Below are 25,287 nucleotides of genomic sequence, written 5' to 3' on the forward strand. Positions count from 1 at the left end.
AAATCTGAGCTTACAATACCGGATCGGTCATTGCCCGGGTCAACAAGGACCGCGCCTGCTGTTGTTCACCAGGACGGAGGTGACAAGTGTGCTACTGGTACTATGCATACAATCAGAGTGAGAGACAACATTGCCATCACAACCTGGAACATTAAACTCTGGCACAAATAGGAAGATTCCAAGAGTTGACACATGAGCTGGAACACTACACATGGCACATTCTGGGACTCTGTGAAGTTAGATGGAAATCCCTAGGAGAACACCAAACTGAAGATGGGCATATATTATACTATAGTGGAGAGTGTGACAAGTCCATAAATGGAGTAGGCTTCCTTGTAAACAAAGCCATCAAGGGATCTGTGCTTGAATGCTGCCCCATACCTAGCAGAATCATTTCCATTCGTCTGAAAGCATCTCCCTTTAACATCACAATTATCCAAGTCTATGCTCCAACTACCGATCATGATGATGAAGAAATAGAGGAGTTTTACAACAAACTACAGGGTATTCTAAACATGGTCAGTAAGAAAGATATCCTCATTGTCCAAGGAGACTGGAATGCCAAAGTTGGCAAAGATGCTCTAAAAGACTGGGAAGTACATTGTGGACCTTCTTGCAATGAGCTTACCAATGAAAGTGGGAGACGGCTGCTCGAGTTCGCAAGCTACAACAACTTGGTACTAGCCAACACCCTGGGACAACATAAAGCTTCACGATGCTGGACATGGCACTCACCAAATGGAACCCATCACAACCAGATCGACTACATACTGGTTGAAAACCGTTACCGATCTGGCATCAATAGAGCAAAAACAAGGACATTCCCAGGTGCTGATGTTGGGAGTGATCATGACCTCGTGATTATGAACTTCCAAGTGAGGCTGAAGAAAATTAACAAGCCAAAGAACATCAGGCTCAAATTCAACCTTGAACAACTGAAGGACCCTAACATCTGCAAGTCATACCAAGCCACAATTGGAGGAAAATTTGCTCCACTCCTTGTGATGGATGGTGATGTCAATGAGATGACAGACACCTTCAACACAGTCATGACAGCAACTGCCAAGGACATCATTGGCCTCCATCGCCCGAAGAAAAAACCCTGGGTTACAGAAGAGATTCTGAAGCTGTGTGATGCCCGAAGAGAACTAAAAAACACCAGAAACACAACAGGGGCATTGAAGTACCGAGAAATAAACAAGAATATCAGAAAAAACTTGAGCAAAGCAAAAGAAAATTGGATTGGACAAAAGTGCACAGAAATGGAGAACAGTCTGATAAAGAATAACAGCAAAAAGGCATTCCAAATTGTGAAAGACCTCACCAGACAGAAACAACCAAGAGTCAGTACCATTCAAGACAAAAATGGAAAATGCCTCACAGAAGCGAGTGACATTGCAGAAAGATGGACTGAGATTTGCAAAGAACTCTACAACCATCAGTCCACAGGAGACCCAGAGGTACTTGAAGTTCCAAACTCCTCAAATGATGATGACTTCCCCATTCTCAAAGAAGAGGTGGAGTCAGCAATAAGAGCACTGAAGAATGGGAAGGCAGCTGGAGTAGACAACATCCCAGCTGAACTTATCAAGAATGGGGGAGAATCAGTGAAAGAGCTACTAACAAAAATCTACAACAAGATCTGGCAGACAGGTGAATGGCCAACACAATGGACCCAGTCACTGATTATAACACTTCCCAAAAAAGGCAATCTCCAGCTATGCCAAAATTACAGAACTATTAGTTTGATCAACCATGCTAGTAAGGTAATGCTGAAGATCCTCTTGAACAGACTGAAACCACAAGCAGAAGAAATAATCGCTGAAGAACAGGCCGGGTTCCGGAGTGGAAGAAGCACAACAGAACAAATATTCAATGTCAGGGTTCTGTGCGAAAAGTACTCGCAACACCTACAAGATATCTATCGTGTGTTCATAGATTTCAAAAAGGCCTTTGACAGAGTGTGGCATGAGGCATTGTGGGCCACAATGAAGAAGTATAACATGGGTCAAAAGTTAACCAATACCATCAAGCAGCTGTACGCCAAGGCTACCAGTGCAGTAATTGCCCAAGGTGCTGTGGGGGACTGGTTCCAGACAACAGTGGGAGTGCATCAAGGCTGTCTCCTGTCACCCACGCTTTTCAACATCTACTTAGAGCGCATCATGAGCGAAGCCCTGGAAAACCACTGTGGGACAGTCAGCATTGGAGGGCGTAACATCACCAACCTCCGCTTTGCAGATGACATTGATGGGCTGGCAGGCAGTGAAGACGAGCTAGTCACCTTAGTGAAGAACCTGGATGAAACATCTTCCAGATTTGACATGGAGATAAGCACTGAGAACACAAAACTGATGACAAATAGTGACAAACAAATCTCAGCCAAGATTAAAGTCAGAGGAAATGAACTGGAAACAGTGAGCCAGTTCAAATATCTTGGTTCCATAATCACTGAAGAGGGGTCAGGAGCAGAAATTTTGTCAAGAGCAGCACAAACAATGGCAGCTATGTCAAAGCTAAGACCCATCTGGAGAGACAAGAATATCTGTCTGAAAACTAAAATCAGACTATTGCGAGCTCAAGTCATCTCAGTCTTTTTGTACTCATGTGAGGCATGGACCCTAACAGCAGAATTACAACGAAGAATCCAGTCACTTGAAATGAGATGCTACAGAACCATCCTTGACATCTCTTACATGGACCACATCACAAATGAAGAAGTGCGTAACACCATCAGGCGCGAAGTAGGCTAATATGAGGACCTCCTCACCACCGTCAAAAAGAGGAAGCTGAAATGGTATGGCCATGTCACTAGTGCCAACAGTCTATATACAACAGTCCTGCAGGGCAGCGTCCAGGGTGGCAGAAGGAGAGGTAGACAGAGAAAAAAGTGGACTGACAACATCACAGAATGGACCAGGAAAAGTTTTGCGGAGACACAGGCATTGGCACATGATCAAGACAAGTGGAGGGAACTGGTCAGATGTTCAGCAGCACAGTGCCTCAACGACCACACTAGGTCATGAGACTGATGATGATGACGAATGTGCTTTGGCTCAGACAAGAAAAAGAATGGGGATGGAATTTCCATTTCTTATTATATCATGATGCTTGATATTTTGATGAGTTATTTCAATAGATCTTCTCAGTTCTGATGTACTGCAACATGATGAAGAAACAAATGACTGACCTTGGTCAATACAGCCAATGGTTGTAAGAAATATCACATTACTGATGCACATTGCTATTGATTCAAATGACAGTGAGGCAAAATCAATATTTAGCACTGCTGGCCTTTTGATAGTGGAAAGCCATTCATTGTACTGCTGGTCTTTTGATAGTGAAAGGCCATCCAGTGTATTGCTGGTCTTTTGATTGTGAAAAGCCATTCACAGTAATGCTTGCCTTTTGAGTGAAAAGCCATTCATTGTACTGCTGGTCTTTTGATAGTGAAAAGCCATTCATTGTACTGCTAGCCTTTTGATTGTGACACACCAATCAATATTTGGCACTGCAAGTCTTTGAATGGTGAAAGGCCGATCAATAATTAGCACCGCAGGCCATTGAATGGTGAAAGACCAATCAATATCTAGCACTGCTGGCCTTTGAATAGTGACAGGCTAGTCAATATTTAGCACTGTTGGCTTTTGAATCGTGTCAGGCCAATTAATATTTAGCACTGCTTTCCTTTTGAATGGTAAAAGTCCAATCAATACATAGCACTGCTGGCTTTTGAATTGTGACAGGCCAGTTAATATTTAGCACTGCTGGCCTTTGAATGGTGAAAGGACAGTTAATATTTAGCACTGCTGGCCTTTGAATGGTGAAAGGCCAGTTAATATTTAGCACTACTGGCCTTTGAATGGTGAAAGGCCAATCAATATTTAGCACTGCTGGCCTTTGAATGGTGAAAGGCTAGTTAATATTTAGCACTGCTGGCCTTTGAATGGTGAAAGGCCAGTTAATATTTAGCACTGCTGGCCTTTGAATGGTGAAAGGCCAGTTAATATTTAGCACTGCTGGCCTTTGAATGGTGAAAGGCCAGTTAATATTTAGCACAGCTGGCCTTTGAATGGTGAAAGGCCAGTTAATATTTAGCACTGCTGGCCTTTGAATGGTGAAAGGCTAGTTAATATTTAGCACTGCTGGCCTTTGAATGGTGAAAGGCTAGTTAATATTTAGCACTGCTGGCCTTTGAATGGTGAAAGGCTAGTTAATATTTAGCACTGCTGGCCTTTGAATGGTGACAGGCCAGTTAATATTTAGCACTGCTGGCCTTTGAATGGTGACAGGCCAGTTAATATTTAGCACTGCTGGCCTTTGAATGGTGAAAGGACAGTTAATATTTGGCCTTTGAATGGTGAAAGGCTAGTTAATATTTAGCACTGCTGGCCTTTGAATGGTGAAAGGCCAGTTAATATTTAGCACTGCTGGCCTTTGAATGGTGAAAGGCCAGTTAATATTTAGCACTGCTGGCCTTTGAATGGTGAAAGGCCAATCAATATCACTGGACAACAAATTTTTACAAAAGTCATGTTACTGAAATAAAATTAGTCAATTCTTATCAATTTTTATGTGCTGAACACGAATATGACAGTCAAATTGCAAAATTGGCTCTAGTTTTTTTGTAATCTGCAAAAAATTAATGTTTACATAACGAAATGCATTCCAATAGTAAAAGGTCAACTGTAATAGCCTACCTATAAAAAAATCAAGTCATTGACTACATCTTAGATTTCTTCGCCTGTCTCTTGTACAGCTGTTCGGGAGCATCTCTGAGGAGTGTCCAGCAGTAGTCAGCCAGCATTGTAGTGGACCATTTTCCCTGGTATCTTTGTTCCATTGTTGCGATATCTTGATGAAAACGTTCGCCGTGTTCATCACTAACAATACCACATATTGCAGCCAAGTTTCTTATACTTCATCAACATGTCTTCTACTAGTTCCTTATAGTTTTCTGCCCTAACATTTCCGAGGAAGTTTGTAGAAACTAGGCGAAAAGCATTCCATGCTTGTTTCGCGTCACCTTCCAGCAAGTTGTTGAACCGGTCATCTTTGAAAAGCTCTCGAATCTGAGGACCCACAAAAACTCCCTCTTTAATCTTTGCTTCGCTGAGTCGAGGGAATTTTTCATGCAGGTATCGGAATGCTGGCAAAGTCCGGTCAATGGCTTTCACGAAGTTCTTCATCAAACCTAGTTTGATGTGAAGGGGTGGTAGCAAGATTTTCTGAGCCTCAACCAGAGCTGGGTGTTGGATATTCTTCTCTCCAATGGCTACATTCTGCCTGTGAGTCCATTCCTTCCTCATGTAGTGCATTTCCCTTGCTCGGCTATCCCACTCGCATAAGAAACACATGTATTTTGTATATCCTTGCTGCAGTCCCATTAAAAGGGCAACTACCTTCAAATCACCACAGAGGTGCCAGCTGTACTTGTTATACTCAATGGAATTCAGCAGCTGCCTTAAGTTATCGTATGTCTCTTTCATGTGGACAGCATACGCTACTGGAATAGATGGAAGAATGTTTCCATTGTGCAAAAGCACAGCCTTGAGACTCAGTTTCGAAGAGTCCACAAATAGTCTCCATTCTTGTGGGTCATGAGTGATTTTTAAAGCATTCATGAGGCCCTCAATATCGGAACAGAATATCAGATTACTTTCCTTTCTGAAGAAACGCTCCAATTGCTGGTGGCGCTTTCGATATGCAGTAATTGTGACATCTTCTTCTAGAAGATTCCATTGTTGGAGTCTTGATCCTAGCAATTCTGCCTTGTTCTTTGATAAGTCCAAATCACGAATCAGGTCATTTAGTTCTTCCTGTGTTATTCTGTGTGGGGTTGATGATGCACCACAGTGAAAATCTGGATCACTGCATGCTGATGGACCAGGAGAAGAACAGGTCGACTCACCTTTGTCTTCGTCAGATGAATCAAGAGAATATTCTGCTGGAGGTTCTGGAATAGGAAGTCCCTCACCATGTGGAACTGGTCTCAATGCAGACGGAATGTTTGGGTAGACTATTCTCGACTTCTTTCGCTTCGTTATTCCGCCGGAAAGAGGAGGAACCAAGCAGAAGTAACAGTCATTTAGGTGGTTGCTTGGCTCTCTCCACACCATTGGGACTGCAAACGGCATTGATGACCTTTTGCAATTCAACCACTGTGAAAGCTGTGTTGTACATGTAGCACAGCATATATGCGGAGCCCAAGGCTTGTCTTGGTCACCAACCTTGCATCCGAAGTAAAGATGATATGCCTTCTTCACTTGAGAATTGATACTTTTCTTCTGGTTGGCAAATGTCACTTCCCCACAAATATAGCAAAAATTGTCCGCGGTATTAACACACTTTCGAGGCATTACTGTTTTTTATTGTACGTAAATGGATAAAATAATAAGTTTTATGTAACAGTAGCTTGAACTGTCTCGCACAACGTCTAAAATATTTTAAATGCTGAACCTATCTGATTGGGCTTTATATAGTACACTGCTTACGTCAGCTTCAGCAGCCGCCTGGCATTAGTATAATAGGCCTACACATGTATAGTACACTGCTGACGTCAACTTACTTCAGCAGCCGCATGGCATTAGTATTGCATTGCATCAGAAAATGATGCAATCAACTGTGGATGATGTGAGCATGATGGTATTATGCAATGTTACATCATTATTCCGGATGTTGCTGCAGTCCTACTGGAGAAATTTACACAGTGAAACATAGAAAATGAGGTATATGAATATCTTCAAAACGAGAGCCAATACAAATTTTTCACGGTTATATTCGTGTTCGGCACACCAAAATACTACAGATTAGGGCCTTTTCAAGTCAGTAATGATTTCACTGTTGACCAGTGTATTTAGCACTGCTGGCCTTTGATTGGTGAAAGGCTAGTTAATATTTAGCACTGCTGGCCTTTGAATGGTGAAAGGCTAGTTAATATTTAGCACTGCTGGCCTTTGAATGGTGAAAGGCTAGTTAATATTTAGCACTGCTGGCCTTTGAATGGTGACAGGCCAGTTAATATTTAGCACTGCTGGCCTTTGAATGGTGAAAGGCCAATCAATATTTAGCACTGCTGGCCTTTGAATGGTGAAAGGCTAGTTAATATTTAGCACTGCTGGTCTTTGAATGGTGAAAGGCTAGTTAATATTTAGCACTGCTGGCCTTTGAATGGTGACAGGCCAGTTAATATTTAGCACTGCTGGCCTTTGAATGGTGACAGGCCAGTTAATATTTAGCACTGCTGGCCTTTGAATGGTGAAAGGACAGTTAATATTTGGCCTTTGAATGGTGAAAGGCTAGTTAATATTTAGCACTGCTGGCCTTTGAATGGTGAAAGGCCAGTTAATATTTAGCACTGCTAGCCTTTGAATGGTGAAAGGCCAGTTAATATTTAGCACTGCTGGCCTTTGAATGGTGAAAGGCCAATCAATATTTAGCACTGCTGGCCTTTGATTGGTGAAAGGCTAGTTAATATTTAGCACTGCTGGCCTTTGAATGGTGAAAGGCTAGTTAATATTTAGCACTGCTGGCCTTTGAATTGTGACAGGCCAGTTAATATTTAGCACTGCTGCCCTTTGAATGGTGACAGATCAATCAACGTATGTAAAAGAACAAAACTTAAATCCAGTCCTGAAAGAAAATGATTAGTCCAAGTAAAAACATCATTGATATAGTTTGGCTACTTCTATGTAGCACTTCAAACAAGACACAATCATTTCAATACAAAATGCTTAAATATTTTCTCAAAATATTTGTAAAAAAATTCTTATCACTTCTTAGTTACATGATAAATAAAAGACTTGAACCATTTATAATAAAGATTAAATATATTTAGAGGGATATTTTCATGTATTTATGATAAAAAAATAGATACTCAGTTATCAATATCTTGCAGATTCTGTTCCTCCATTTGTTTTTGTTTAATGTGCATTATTACAGTAAACCTTCCAAGTCATCAGTAATCTCAGTACTCTGATTGTCTGTGTCATTCATTACAGATTGGTGTGTCACTAGCAGTATGGGTCAGCTGTGGACTGCTGTCTTTGATTGGAGCCCTGTGTTACGCAGAACTTGGAGTTACTATTACACGTTCCGGAGGTGACTACGCCTATATATTGGAAGCCTTCGGCCCCTGCCTGGCATTCCTACAACTATGGGTAGGGCAATCCATATTGCAGGGCATTTTTATCAGTTGTTTTTAGGAGTTTTTAGTAATTATCAGTAGGCCCCAATCCCACTGTATAAAGACTTAAATCTAAACCCCAATCCCACTGTACAAAGACTTAAATCTAAACCCCAATCCCACTGTACATGTATAAAGACTTAAATCTAAACCCCAATCCCACTGTATAAAGACTTAAATCTAAACCCCAATCTCACTGTATAAAGACTTAAATCTAAACCCCAATCCCACTGTACAAAGACTTAAATCTAAACCCCAATCCCACTGTACATGTATAAAGACTTAAATCTAAACCCCAATCTCACTGTATAAAGACTTAAATCTAAAACCCAATCCCACTGCATAAAGATTGAATATAAACCCCAATCCCACTGTATAAAGACTTAAATCTAAACCAACCCCAATCCCACTGTATAAAGACTTAAATTTAAACCCCAATCCCACTGTATAAAGACTTAAATCTAAACCCCAATCTCAATGTATAAAGACTTAAATCTAAAACCCAATCTCACTGTATAAAGACTTAATCTAAACTCCAATCCCACTGTATAAAGACTTAAATCTAAACCCCAATCCCACTGTATAAAGACTTAAATCTAAAACCCAATCTCACTGTATAAAGACTTAATCTAAACCCCAATCCCACTGTATAAAGACTTGAATCTAAACCCCAATCTCACTGTATAAAGACTTGAATCTAAACCCCAATCCCACTGTATAAAGACTTAAATCTAAACCCCAATCCCACTGTACATGTATAAAGACTTAAATCTAAACCCCAATCCCACTGTATAAAGACTTAAATCTAAACCCCAATCTCACTGTATAAAGACTTAAATCTAAACCCCAATCCCACTGTACAAAGACTTAAATCTAAACCCCAATCCCACTGTACATGTATAAAGACTTAAATCTAAACCCCAATCCCACTGTATAAAGACTTAAATCTAAACCCCAATCCCACTGTATAAAGACTTGAATCTAAACCCCAATCCCACTGCATAAAGATTGAATATAAACCCCAATCCCACTGTATAAAGACTTAAATCTAAACCAACCCCAATCCCACTGTATAAAGACTTAAATCTAAACCCCAATCCCACTGTATAAAGACTTAAATCTAAACCCCAATCTCAATGTATAAAGACTTAAATCTAAAACCCAATCTCACTGTATAAAGACTTAAACTAAACTCCAATCCCACTGTATAAAGACTTAAATCTAAACCCCAATCCCACTGCATAAAGACTTAAATCTAAACCCCAATCCCACTGTATAAAGACTTAAATCTAAACCCCAATCTCACTGTATAAAGACTTGAATCTAAACCCCAATCCCACTGTATAAAGACTTGAATCTAAACCCCAATCCCACTGCATAAAGACTTGAATCTAAACCCCAATCCCACTGTATAAAGACTTAAATCTAAACCAACCCCAATCCCACTGTATAAAGACTTAAATCTAAACCCCAATCCCACTGTATAAAGACTTAAATCTAAACCCCAATCTCACTGTATAAAGACTTAAATCTAAAACCCAATCTCACTGTATAAAGACTTAATCTAAACCCCAATCCCACTGTATAAAGACTTGAATCTAAACCCCAATCCCACTGCATAAAGACTTGAATCTAAACCCCAATCCCACTGTATAAAGACTTAAATCTAAACCAACCCCAATCCCACTGTATAAAGACTTAAATCTAAACCCCAATCCCACTGTATAAAGACTTAAATCTAAATTAATTATCTCAAAATCTAACTTGAAGAGTTTACTTCTGTCAGTGTATTCACAGTCAGTCATATTATATGATGTGTTCACTTCAAATTCCTAACTTTTCCACAGAAATTCAAGTGTTGGATAATTCTGTAAAACTCATCTACATTAGAGTCATTGCATTTACTTAAAATAGACATATGATTTGAAAACAGAAAAGGGCGGATACAACTTTGGGACCAATATCAGGGCCTAGTTTGAGTAAATTTGGGAGCTGCAGTAGCTTTTTCTGGATTTATAATCCAGGGTTGCAGTTCAGTACCTGCCTCCATGTGTTCTTGAGAAAGTCATTAACTTGACATGATATAACGTGTTGAAAAGTGCCATTAAAAACCAACCAACCAACCAGTTTGATAAAAATTTGATTATACTTTGTAAGATATGTTATCTTGTTGCAGTTCAGAGACTTGTTTCTTTGGCATAATTTACTCCATAGACATGTTTCATATTTAATAATGGCATAATTTACTGTATACATGATATGTATGCAATATTGGCATAATTTGTTCAATATACATGATGTGTATGCAATATCAGCAGTTATTGTTCAACATTATAAAAGTTTGGAGAGTCACTTAAAATTTCTCAAAATCTGTTATTATTACATCTCACTATTTTTATCCTGTGTAGTTAGATAGAGATGTTGTCATTTGCAGTGCTCAACCCAGTTGGTCTGTAAAATTAATGTTTAAGTAAATTATTTCATTTAGTAAAAGCAAACAACTGTGAACATAAAATGACATTTTTATATTTAGATGTTTGTGTAAATCTTGAAGTGAAATGAAACACAATTACTTCTATAAATGTACAAAATATTATTTTGTTAACAATATGCTTGGTATAGTTTCTACATATATTAAGCAGTCATCAAAGCTTGGATGTAGAAACCAGCTTGGGTATTGCAGCCAATTTGCAGTCATCATAACAGGTAAGGTAAAGAATGTGTTAACATTTGAAGTAATTGTGTTTTTATGTTTATAATCAAACATTTTTGCTGAGCATTCAGAAATTTTTGTCTTGTATTTCAGGTAAACCTGATCATTATTCGACCTACAGCACAGGCTATAGTGGCCTTGACCTTTGCCAATTATGCCCTTCAGCCATTATTCATTGCCTGCAACCCTCCAGATACAGCCACAAGACTTCTAGCAGCGCTCTGTATATGTATGTCTTGTTTTTATTGCTGTGTTTACTTTGACCAACTTGGAGTTTGATTGACATTTGTAGGGTTCATACTGGACTCAAATTGACATAATTGCTGTACCAGCTCAAACCCTAACACATGCCCATACCAGTGGAATGCTGACCAGTACTTTTACTGGTGAAGGTGATAGCATTGTTTGATTTATGGATGGGGTGGCCTGGCAGATTACCAGACATTCAGGCCAAATGCCCATCACTTGTCTGACTGCCACTGTACTATACTAATTGAAATCATCATAACTTAAACACTTTTCAGCTGTTTTTCATGATAATTTCAATATGCACTAAAATGACACAAATTTACATGGGTTTAGTGTCAGTGTTAATTTTATATAGTGTGCTATGCTGATGAGTAGGGTCTGGTTATATCTTTTCTGGCAATAGAACATTCCCAGTGGAAAAGTGACCTGTCCATACAGAGGTTAGTATTTAGAATATTGAAGCAGTCATTTAAAACAGCTGTTTTACTAAATGTTTGATCAAAAACAAATAAAAACAAAAGAAATACTAATGAACCCATTTCAAACTGAACCTCAAACAGGCAACTGGTTGTGTAGAACAGGAAATTCTACATTGGCTTATCATTATGACAAAATGCTGTGATGCTGGTCAGTCTGGCTTTACAGAACTGGTGTTTCAAATGAATTTTCAAAATTTTATAAAAATTTAAAATGCTTAAAATTTTAATTTTCTTTGAAGTCATAACTTTTCATCAAAAGTGAAGTAAACTCAAAGAAAACATGTTACATTTTTGTTAACTTACTTTCAATGCAGTTTTTCTATCTGCAATATTCACTTTACCTCCAGTGTGTAAGTGTATGAAATGTGGTAAGTTCATAGCCATTTTAGATGATCTGTCGATATCACAATCCCAAATGCATAAAATATTAATTTCCATCAACAAAATTGTCTGTATTTCCTTAAGAATTATCATCCACATCACTGCCATCATTTGCCACTCCAGTACTGTCCACCAGTTTGACCTACACATGCTAAAATTCAGTTTGGAAATAAATTTTCTTCTATCCAATTATCATCATCTCAGTTCATTCTGTCAAAATCTAGATTATGATCTGCAGGGCCTAAGTCAGGATTATCATCTGCCTAAATATGTAATCTTTCCTCACAAATGGTCTTTTTTTTCCTCATCAAAATCATCATCCGTATCATTGCCCTCACTTACCACTTCAGTGCTGTCCACCCAAAAAACATAAAAAATTCCGTTTTTGAATCAAATTGTTACCATATTTATTTTTAAACTCATTCTGTCACTGCATGAAATAGCATTTGTGTACCATCTACATTTATTTACTTCCTTTCTTCAGAGTACATGTATGCAAAATAATATTTATTACATAATTAAATCCACACTTCTGCAAAGTGGTAGCTGGAATATAGTGAACATACAACTGTAATAGTGTCCCGCATGAAAAGGTACCCTCTGAATTGATTTTATTTTGTCACAGATGGGTTAAACTTGATGAAAATATTAAAGTTCAGCATGTTGTATGACTTCAAGTTTCCATTTTATGAGCATCTTTTCCAGCATGGTGATGGAAATCAAAACAATGAAGCATCTTCATGAATAATAATGTCCACATGCCTATTTCTTTTTGAAATGCGTCGTTAACCTTGAATTAACTATACGTGTTATGTTCCTTACAGTATATAGAAAAGTTAATATATGAATGATGGAGAGTTATGTTGCATTATATCACATGATACATCTATGATGTGCTTGACTCAATATCATTGAGTTTGAAGTAGTTTCTAAAATACTTTTGCAGTACTTCATTTTCAGGAACGCATAACTGCTTAGGTCTTGCAGAAAAACAGTGTCCAGTTTCCCAGCTGACCCTGTTTTTGCAGTACTTCATTTTCAGGAACACATAACTGCTTAGGTCTTGCAGAAAAACAGTGTCCAGTTTCCCAGCTGACCCTGTTTTTGTCCCTGCCAGATATTACACTCGTTAAGCAGTGTATCCATAGGAGTGCAAGGCTGAGGGTCAAAAATCTCCTTGGTGTTAAAACTGGTGGTCAGACTGTGTAAAAAACAAACTTTGGTATCAAAACTAGGGGTCAACCAAAAAAATTGGGGGGTCTCTGGTGCACAAATGAGGGTAAAGGGAAACTGATTAAGATATTAATAATTTGTTAACACCAACTAGCCAAACACTAGAAGCATAATTTAGTACTGGCTATTGTGGACAGCTTCAAATTTACATCAAGTTATATCAGGCAAATGCACATTGCAGTGTCTTTAAATAATCTGAGTGCATATCTATCACATAACATCATAGTTTTATGCAATACGGATATGCTTTTGCCTCAAAGAAATAAAATTAAGTTGGGTAGTTGTGGTTTAGGAACTGGAGGGGGCAGAGACTGGTACAAAGAATCATACTGAAACTGACTAATACTTTTTTTAGAACATGAAATTGCAGAAATATTCTTATTCTGTACCAGATTACAAACTGCGACCTTTTTTTTTTGTCTTTGCCTCCCACCCCCACCCTCAGATGTGGCAGTAGTGTACTAAAAGATGAAAACTCTGAAACAGATTTTTCAGAATCTACTCAGATGAATTTGGCTAAAAGTGACATATTCTGGAATGGAGGGCTTTTGACACTTTCTTTCTTCAAATTTTACCTATTTACTTTAAAAATTAATTGCTACTCTAATAGAAGACACTTAAAATGACTGCTTGTAAAAAATTAATAACAGAATTTGAAATTTGACACAATGCATCATGGAAATAAGTTTTCAGACTTTTAACAAATTATGTCAAGCTATCCTCAAATAAGGCTTCAGGGCTCAAAATTGTGATTTTTTTTTAGTAACCCATAGGATCACAAAAACAATTTTTTACTGATCCTGCTAAAACAAACAGAATCCCATTCAGTTTTTAACTCAAAATTTATTATTCATTAATATCAGCTTAAAACAACAGCAGATTTATTTCACAAACAGATTTACAAATTAATTACTCTCTGCACTTTCATATTTTTTAGAATATTTAGTACAAAAAGTGCACAACATCACAAACTCGTCTGAATTTTATTTCACCCATTTCGTTTAATTTTTCCAGCATATTTTCTTAGTCTTTTCTTGATCTTATTTGGGCTGTCTCAGTTAATTTCTGCCATTTTGGTGGTGGTTGCACCTTGCAAATATTTCCAGCAATTTATAATTTTAGACCCAAGTACTTTGTTATCACCTGTAATAAAATCCATGTTTCGTCTTGGGTAGCATTATGTCAGATAGTTCCATGTATGCAAAGACTGCTTTGATTAGTAATTATACTAATGCAAGCATTTATTGTACCTCAAGAAATTCACAATGTTTGTATGTACTGAGTTACCACTTCTTCATGGTTCCAATGAATTTGTGATGACTGGGTTTTGGTGATCTGTCTGCAAATTCACCATCTGTGGAGAGAGAATTTATGTTAATTTTTTAGCCTTCCTGTTAATAAACCCATCAAGTGACTTGTAACAAAACCCAAAACAAACTAGTCATCAATAATTTAAGTACATTTTACACAAGCATCCTAGCACAGAGGGGTTTGAGATTTATACAAATGATCTACCATAAAAAATGTTTCCATTGCAAAAAAAAAATAGACAAAATCTTTTAATTTTTTATATTTTTTATTTAAAAAGTCTGTTCAGCAGAATGTGACCAAATTTGAAATACACTTTGCATGTAAAAAGAGCTTTCAGATTTATACAAATAATTTTGATCTGCATCAGATATGGCCACCTTTGCTAAATTTAAAGAAACCTTTAAATTAGTTTTTGTCAACTGCTTATATAAATTTTACCAAATCTGAGAAAATGTATCCTATCATAAAGGGCTCTAAAATGTGTACCATTGATGCCTATCAACCATTACTAAAAACAGTAAAGTCTTTAAATGAATGATTCTCAGAAACGCTTAGCAGAATTGGACTAATATTGATAGAAATTATCCTTGCTTAGAGGGATTTCAATTTTGTAGAAATGATGCTGACCCTTCAATTAAATTTTGCTGCCATTATTAAGGAAAACCTTTAATTGATGACTAAGCTTGCATTTGGCTATTTGTCAGGTGTCCATCAGGTGATTGATTTAAGTTCTACTTTGGTGTCTTGCTTGTATTGCTATAATTACTCTATATATATGTTTTGTTAGGGACACTGTTGACCCCATTTTTGTACAGGAAAAATCTAGAGGCATGAGAAAGGCCATAAAATGTTCCTTGTTACACTGGATATCATCTGGAAGTTTTTCCATTCAAAATATTAGATGAAATTATGGATATGTTCTGTATAATGACTTCCCATTATTCACTGCAGTCTTATCCCAGAAGATCACTGATTTTGTCCTGTCTGTGTTATGTAAGAGGATTCCACCTTATACACCCATTTAAAAGTCAAATCCAAATTGCATCAACCCAGAACTACCATAGCATATTGCATTGGCAGATTTGTGTCTTATGTTTTTTGTTAGGACAAGTAAGTAAAACAAACAACATAGACACTGATCTGCCAGCTTATTATGTGATACGATGTAGAGCATCAGTCTCTTCAACAACATAGACACTGATCTGCCAGCTTATTATGTGATATGATGTTGAGCATCAGTCTCTTCAACAACATAGACACTGATCTGCCAGCTTATTATGTGATTTGGTGTAGAGCAGCAGTCTCTTCAAGGGCCTCTTGTTTTAACCTGCAATGTTTGTGCAACTCAGAATAAATGATTAACAAGTATACAAAATATTATAGACCATACATGTATATCTACCTGTTGTTTTATGCTCATGTTTAAATATATGTTAAGTTTCCCTTTCATGAAATGCAGATTTTATACAGCAGGTGCACTATTTTAACATTTATTGATTACCCGACCATGTAAAAGTGATTGATATTTAGATCTGCATTTGTCAAGTCTTGCGGTCCTGTATTGTGCCAAGAACTCTGCACTGTTTGACCCTGATCAGCTGCTATATTTACCAGTGTATATAATAAGCATCCAACTGTAAACAGCATAGACCCTGAATTCCTAAGCATAATGTGTTGGCAAATGAATCAATAACAGATTTCCCAAGCATAATGTTTTGGCAGACATCTAGATCTAGATTTCCAATCATAATGTGTTGGCAGGTGTATAGACCCAGATTTCCTAAGCAAAATGTGTTGGCAGATTTATAGACTTAGATTTCCCAAGTATAATGTGTTGACAGGTGTATAGACCCAGATTTCCTAAGCATAATGTGTTGGCAGGTGTATAAACCCAGATTTCCCAAGCATAATGTGTTGGTAGGTGTATAAACCCAGATTTCCCAAGCATAATGTGATAGCAGGTGTATAGACCACGATTTCCCAAGCATACTGTGTTGGTAGGTGTATTGACCTTGATTTTCCAAACATAATATGTTGCCAGATGTACAAGTTTTGACCACTATTTTAACATTTTATTAAACAAAAACCCCATAATTCTCATTGTGTTTTAAAAAGCTTAGAGGATATTGTTATATGCTTTGTATGACTATCCATATACCTTAAGTGTGACTGTTCCTAACCTATTTGTAGAAATTTATGAAACTAGTTGTTTTACCCCTGAGATAACAATCTGCAAGAGGGTGTGTGTGTGTTGTCCTCATCTCCCACACAATGGATCCATAAGAGAATTCAAAGCTCAACTATACAAAAATGTTAATTGCAATGGCATTTGCAATTATTTCAGACCAAATTTTGTATATGCAGTCATTGATGGAAGACACATCATGTACTTGATGGATGCATTTTGACAGCTTTGTCAACGTGGATTTTGGGATTATTATGGGATGGGATTGGTTGTAAGGAATGGGGAGGGGGTTATTGGAATATGCATTGGGGAAAGAAGGAAAGGGGATGGGGTTATTGGAATATGCATTGGGAAAAGAGTTGGATTTGGAATATCAAACCATTGCATATGCTTTAGTTATTGTTTGGTGTCTTGTTTGTATTGCCATGCAAAATATGAATCAGATTTCATAAATATTAAGTATGCTTTTTCATTGTGTCATTTGTTGGGATTATTTCAAGTCTCTTTGGCAGTGACAAGGTGGCATTTAAAATTCTAATAAATTGGCTGACTGTTTCTCATAAAATAATTCCAATTTTTAAAAATAAACAGAATGAAGTTTGACATTCAAGCAGAAAATATATGTATCTGAATGGCTATAAAGATTCACTGTGATATACTGATTGCATTGTTGATTACCTTTAATTACTTAAACTAGAGAGAACCAGTTTTAAACAGTTATGTAAGCAGTACAGTTTCATGTGGTTTGATGTAGCGTGGTTTTCTGATGTCAGCTGTACTTAGACATAAGAACTTTACATGCAGCTTGAGAACATATTTTTGTCAGGTTTTAAAAGTCTTTTTGGTAGATAATTAAGTACCATGTACTTTTAGCAATACTACACCCTTTGTTGTGTGTAAACATTTGCCAGAGTACTTAGAACAGACTTTGAACTAAGGATGTTGTCATTTTTATAAGACTTATGTTATATTGTGACAGTGCAGGTTTTTATGATATCATCATCATGTTTTTACTCATATTGGTAATGAGTATTTGCTTTGGAGCACATGGAAGTCACATGTTACACTAAGTCCCTAGGCCAAATTTAAATCTTTTTCTTGGAAACTGACTATTGTGATTTTCATTGGTAAACTTGTATCAGTTGAAATGTGCTAATGCTGAAAACTCCATTAATTATAGTAAACATGCTGCACTAAATTAGTACTGGATATTGCATTGAATTGAAAATGGATTTAACTGAAACAAAACATTTTGTACGAAATATAAATCAGCTAAGAAATGTGTCTTACAACAGTTTGAACCCTGATTGATCATATTTATACACACCATTGTGAAAATGTATCAGATACAAATTCCAGTATATTGTGGTCATTATCCAGTCTGTGTCACATCAGCATAACAAGGCTGTGGTCATTATCCAGTCTGTGTCACAAACCATCAGCATAACATGGCTGTGGTCATTATCCAGTCTGTGTCACAAAACGTCAGCATAACACGACTGTGGTCATTATCAAGTCTGTGTCACAAGACATCAGCATAACACAGTTATGGTCATTATCCAGTCTGTGTAACATCAGTGTAACATGGCTGTGGTCATTATCCAGACTGTGTCACAAACCATCAGCATAACACGGCTGTGGTCATTATCCAGTCTGTGTCACAAGACATCAGCATAGCACGGCTGTGGTCATTATCCAGTCTGTGTCACAAGACATCAGCATAACAAGGCTGTTATCATTATCCAGTCTGTGTCACAAGATATCAGCATAACAAGGCTGTGGTCATTATCCAGTCTGTGTCACAAGACATCAGCATAAAAAGGCTGTGGTCATTATCCAGTCTGTGTCACAAGACATCAGCATAACAAGGCTTGGTAGGATCCACATATCAAAACAGTAATGTTTTTCAGATATTTCAATGAAATAACTTTCTTAGAGAGCTGGATAGTGTACCTTTAAAGAAAATTAAAACTGTACATGATGGTATTGAAGGTTTAAATAATTGTTATAAACTATTTGTTAATGGACCATGCACCATGCATGTACTGATTAACACAAAAGGATCAAACATCATTGTACGCCCCATTACTAACATCTGAAGTAATTGAGGCAAAACATCAGTGAGATAAAGGTCATCAAAAGAAATACTGGAAGAAATGTAAATTTTGGAGAAACAGTATCTCATTGGCTAGTGCTCAGACACTCAACACATCAGCACTGGCCCTCTGTTATTCAACAGCTGAGTATTGCACTCCTGTCTGGGCTTGACCATCCCACGCTGAGTTAATTGATGTCCAGCTCAACACAACAGTGTGCATAATCTCTTATGTCCTACTCCTTTACCATGTCTGCCAGTACTCAGCAATATTCCTCCTCGACATCTGTATCACCACGAAGCAACCACAAAAGTGTTGGCTAAGGTCTATGCCAGTGAGAAACTTCACTGTACGTGGACATCACCTCACATCCGGCAGCCCGCTTGACTTCAATATGCCCAGTCTGGTTAGTTTCATTGCCGGAGGATATGACAGCTGTTTTGGCATGGAGTGTTGACTGGTCTTCAACAGATGTTGTAAACCACTCCCTTGTAGCTGAGCTATCTGTCTGCACTCCTGGCTTCAACCTTCCACGTCATCTATGGACCACACTGAACCGCTTTCAGACAGGACAGGGTCATTGTGCATTCAACCTTGTCCAGTGGGGCCATGCCACTAACTCTTGTTGCTGTGGAGCTCTTTAGACGATGTCACACATTGTGAACAACTGTCCACGGACAAAGTTCCACGGTGGACTGAAGGCTCTGCACATTGCTGATGATGACATTGTTAAATGGCTGAGCATGCACTACGCACGATAATATATATGTTGACTGTGCTGAGAAAAGTTATGGTGTTCAAGCCACTCAATAGAATAAAAGTGGCATACATATATGGATATATCTCAATGAACTTGACTTGAAAAGGGAAATGAGGATGCTCCCGTTCAAGTTCAATATGATAATATGACCATGTCAACATCATCATGTATTTTTCAGTAAATTTTTCTCAGAAGAAGGAAATAATAATTTGAGTGTCACATACAAGTTGAAAACAAATGTGTAAATATAACCACTAGAAAGCACAATCTTCATTGTGTGAAAAGCTACTGATCTCTATGTACACTCAGCACATCAAAATCAGCAGGATTAAATGGAATTGGAACTTGAAACATTCTGCCCACAAATTTTAAATATATTTACTTATCTTGTCAACTGGAGTATTATTACAATTTTTTTCCTGGCTCTCTTAAAGGTAGCACATGTATGCCCTAAGTCTATAATAGTTTTGCAAAAGATAACCAAGGAAATTATTGACATGTCTCCATACTTTTCTAAAGATAGCAAGAATATGCCCATCTCTAATAGTTTTGCAAAAGATACCAAAGGAAATTATTGACCTGTCTCCATACCTTCAGGGTTGTCTAAAATTGTTGAAAACTGGGTTATTAATATCTCTTGTGTTTCTGCCTTAAAGTGTGAAGAAAAAAATTATAATCCGGGTATCAAAATAACATTCAGACTCCAAAATCACTGACTGAATTATTCAAAAGAAGTTTCAAGTACTCTGGTGCTTGGAACTCTTTACTATTACTATTATCTGTTAAGGTTGCAAACAGTTGGCAGGATTTAAAATCTAAGTACAGGCATGTAAATGGAATTTTTGTTTTTGTTATTGATTTCTTCTTTGCTTTCTGACTGTCCACTTGTCCTTTGGCTTGCACATAATATATTGTTTATAGTTTGGTATTTCACGAAAGTGTTGTTAATGTTGTATTACACAGAATGTCTGTACACATACCTTTTGTTAGTTTAGTTCTGGGCCTCAAGAAAGACTCACTTTTAGCTGATTGTGTTACCCTTTTTAAATAAAGGATTATTATTATTATTATTAATTGTGGCTCATTTGGTATCTCAAATACTACTGATCGATATTTTTTTATAGTGTTTTCATTTCACTGCATCTAATGATATCGATATATGATATCATCACTATTTGAATTCTTTGGAGTCAGACTTATCCCTTGTGTTCTGGGCATGCTTGCAATCAGAAAACCATGTGTTGTTCCTGCATTGTCTCCTTAGAAACTAAACTTAATTTTGTTAAGGTATTAAATTTAAAATTGCCATTTTACTTATTAAATTTGCCTGTAAATGCAGTAAAATCAAAATGATTATTGTCTTGCTGACTAACTTGATAGATGACTGCAGTTTCTTGATTGGTCATGAAATGACAGCTTCTGTTGTGTATTTTGGTATAGAATGATCATATATATTTTTTTAAAAATTCTTCTGCTAAGATAAGTCCCCCCCCCATATTCTCTATCAGAATTCACCATACATTTACATTCATTCATTGAGTACAGGAAAATTGGAGACAGACAGACAGACAATCAATTTGTAAGACCAGCCAACTAAACATTTTCATCGTGCAAATGTGCATATTTTATTGTTTCTGGTTTCCAGAAATCCAGTGGAGAAACTTTGGACCTGTCATATTTCTTTTAGTAATATATCACTGGAGTCCTATTAGTTTTTGTGTTTTCAAACTGTCACCCAGAAGCAAGCACTTGTTACAAATAATGGATTAAATGTATTCCCCTGTAAAATCACAGCTTGAGGGCATATCGGTTAGCTATCAGATGGTCCTATCTGCAAGATCAAGTCACGTGTGAAGTTTACTCACTTTTTATTTTAGGGCTGTTAGGACTGTAGCTTCGAAGTCATTGAACGTAGTCAAAGTAAAATCAGATCTCCACTGTACTATGTGAAGATCTGACATCAGCCACTTTGGGGTCATGTTCTGGTGACCTTTGAATTAGCTAATGGAAATGCAGCTTTCAGAAATTTTAAAGTGAATTAAATCGTTTGGCACACATTTATGCTTCTCAGTCATAGTGCTCAGTCTCCAAATGCAAAAGCATAAGCTTCATCTGATTGGTTGATAAAATTAGTGATTATGGTAATAACATAGGTCACTAGAACATGACCCCTAAGTGGTCGCTGTCAGATCTTCATGCAGGACAATGGAGATCTGACTTTAATCGGATTGTGAAGGGAGTTTAATTAAACTTGTGTTGAAATCATAACTTACGAATTTATTGTTTATTTTCATTCTATTTTCATCACTGCTTAGTTAATTGATCAATATTATCAATTTTTGTATCTGGGCTGTAGCTCACAAATTCCCAGGGATACATGTAGTGAGATGAAAATAATATATAATTCATGCATCATGACCAAAGGTCATGTCACATTACACATTTGTATGATCCATTTTAAAGATCAACGTTACGCTTCATGGTTGGGCTAGAAGTCAGAAGTTGTTCAAGTAATGAACATAAAATATTTCCAATGGTGTGTCTTATACCAATACTAAGACCCTATCTGCCAAATTAATGTAAGAGTCATCTCAGAGTTAATTTCTTGTGATGTTTTGATGTGATACTGTGGCACACTGAATCTTTGCTTTTTGTCTCTCATGAATAATGACTGTAGTGTTAAAGTGGAAATTATCTATTTTTAGCATTCTTGACAGCCATAAACATCTACAGTGTACGGGCAGCTACAAGAATACAAGATGTCTTCACATTAGCTAAATTGCTGGCTCTTGCAATCATCATAATTACTGGACTCATCCTGATTGGAAAAGGTATTTTTGTTATACTTCCTTGAGTTAAGCATCCATATTGTCCTCATGTTTTTAATTTTCAACCACTTTTTTATTTAAAAAAACTTGCTAACTTTTTAGGTTTAAGGTATACATTATTCTTTTGTAGGAATGTATAGAAGTATTCATTACAGTAACCTGACCTGGGTACTTGTATAACATCAAGTTTGGCAGTGGAAGGATATCAGATACCATACGCCCAAAGGATCAGGCTTGATCTGATGACCTTCAGCTATAAAACACGGTGCCATACAAGAATCCAGATCAAGTTACTGTACTGATGACTAAAATGTATACCATAACAATTCTGATAAAACAACAAGGTTCATTTACTTTGATTTCAACCATCTACTTTTGTTTAGTCCCTTCATGCTAACATTATAAGGTGAGGTCATCCTTGATTCCAAGAAATCTCGGTAGCATCAAAAAACAAAGTTTCAGTCATGTAAAAATTGCCTTTATCATGAGTTTTAGAATGATGAATATATAATATATATGTATTATCCTTCTCTTCAGTGTATAATTGATGGATTGCATGATTACAGGTGGGCACTCATTAGCATTGTATTTTATTTAAAAAATCAGTCTTATTTATGGTACAAACTTCATTAAACAACAACGATTTTCAGTATATACAGAAATTTTCATAAAAATTGCATGTTATGGCAATTTTAGTTTGTATGTTTTATATGGTGACAATTATCAAGGTGTATGAAATGTTCTGACCAGTCATGTGACCAGCTTTAAGTCTTGGCTGTGAATTTATAATACTTAGGCAGTGAAAGCAGTGGTGCATTAGGGATATTTAGTTGCATTATGTTAACATATGATGTATAGTAGAGGAGCAGTTGGCAATCCATCATTATGATGTACAATAGAGTGGAGTAGTTGGCAATACATCAGTATGATGTACAATAGAGTGGAATAGTTGGCAATACATCAGTATGATGTAGAGTTAAATAGCTGGCAATACATCAGTATGATGTACAGTAGAGTGGAATAGCTGGCGATACATCAGTATGATGTACAGTAGAGTGGAATAGCTGGCAATACATCAGTATGATGTACAGTAGAGTGGAATAGCTGACAGTACATCAGTATGATGTACAGTAGAGTGGAATAGTTGGCAATACATCAGTATGATGTACAGTAGAGTGGAACAGCTGGCAATACATCAGTATGATGTACAGTAGAGTGGAATAGCTGGCAATACATCAGTATGATGTACAGTAGAGTGGAGTAGTTGGGAATCCATCAGTATGATGTACAGTAGAGTGGAATAGTTGGCAATACGTCAGTATGATGCAGAGTGGAGTAGTTGGAAATACATCAGTATGATGCACAGTAGAGTGGAGTAGTTGGCAATCCATCTATATGATGTACAATAGAGTGGAATAGTTGGCAATCCATCACTACGACGTACAGTAGAATGGAGCAGTTGGCAGTCCATCAGTATGATGTACAGTATGAGTAGGAATGCCATAGGTTTATTTGAACTACATGCGTGTACACTCCTACACTCTAACACAGACTGTGTGCAACCCAAAAACTTGCTAATTAATCTCTTTAGATATTTTTCATGTTTCCACAAGAACTTATAGATCAAGTTGGTTATATTCCCTCTTGCTTTATTGTGAGGAATATTGTGATACTGTCATTTCATCTAGCTGTTTGTCCATTCTCCATGACTCTGCCTTGAAATTTACTCAATGGAGATTTCACCAAACTTAATAGATTTAGTTACTTATAGGTTTGAAAGAGGTGTGTAATCTCTCCCTCTCTCTCCTGGTGGAGGTGGGGGGGGGCATACAGGTACAGTAGAGGGAACATAATATAGGTCAGTGTTTTGCATTTTTGTTATGACTTTTTGATTTGTGTGTCATGGTCTGTGGATGGTGACTGTGTAACAAAAGTATATCAGTCTGCCAAGGTGAGCTATGGAAATAGCTCTAGTATTACAATTGTAGTTACCATATACATTCACTTGTAGGTAAGGTCCACCTGAAAATTGCATATACCCACATCACATAAATAATATGCCAACATATTTGGGTCTATGCAGTTTGTATAGAGTGATCAGTACAGTAAAAGAACATAGACCTTGCTTGACCAGTACATTATGTAGCAGCAGATCTGGGTCTATATTGTTTGAAGTTGGACCTTGCATATAAACAAATATATATGGTGCACATAAATTGTATCATTTTGTTAAGCCCACCTTCATGGAAGCTTAATATAGTGATCACTGTATCTTCAGTGTGTCTGTTATATTTGTTATTCTCAATGTCCAAGCACCTTAGATCAAACTAAATGTTAAAGTTTGTTATTTCTAGCTAAAATAGGCAGACCTGAAAAAAAGCGTCTCTTGTTATATATTCTATGGACAATTTTTGAAACTGTCTGCAAAAAAACCAAAACTAAAGAAAACAAACAAGTAGTCTTTATTATCTATACGTATATACCACCATTTACTACTGTAAGAATAAAAAATTAAACTTAGAGCTTCTCAGTTTTATGCAAATATGTGTTCACATGACCATTTATGAAGAGACCCAAAGAACTTGCTGCACACTGTATTAACAGGAGACCATCTATGGGGAACAGATGAGAATGCAGGTCTTCTGAGCAATTATACTGTATTTTTAGAATGTAATCAAAATGTTGTGATCTGACAGACAGGTGGTCTCTAGCAAAATTGTAATAATTGTTATCCCTGTACTTTGTTAACAATCATCATGGACATTTTGATATTGTCCTTCTGTCTGTTCATCATTCCTTCGGGGTTTTTTTTGTCCATCTGTCCATATTCACATATATTAAACTGTAGGGTGGGACTTCATGAAGCA

At 37.0% G+C, this 25,287-nt stretch overlaps 1 protein-coding gene across 1 annotated transcript in view; it reads left to right on the forward strand.

Moving 5' to 3' along the window:
• Positions 1-25,287, forward strand: part of LOC149787351 (large neutral amino acids transporter small subunit 2-like) — a 79,341-nt gene that overhangs the window by 14,687 nt on the left and 39,367 nt on the right. Inside the window, exons 2-4 of the mRNA XM_089977908.1 lie at positions 8,001-8,159; positions 10,992-11,127; positions 22,298-22,423. Of these exons, the coding sequence (XP_089834034.1) occupies positions 8,001-8,159; positions 10,992-11,127; positions 22,298-22,423 (421 nt within the window). The remainder of the gene's footprint in view (positions 1-8,000; positions 8,160-10,991; positions 11,128-22,297; positions 22,424-25,287) is intronic.

This window comes from Sinohyriopsis cumingii, chromosome 12 (assembly GCF_028554795.1).
Source record: "Sinohyriopsis cumingii isolate HCF-2022 chromosome 12, ASM2855479v2, whole genome shotgun sequence".
NCBI lineage: Eukaryota > Metazoa > Mollusca > Bivalvia > Unionida > Unionidae > Sinohyriopsis > Sinohyriopsis cumingii.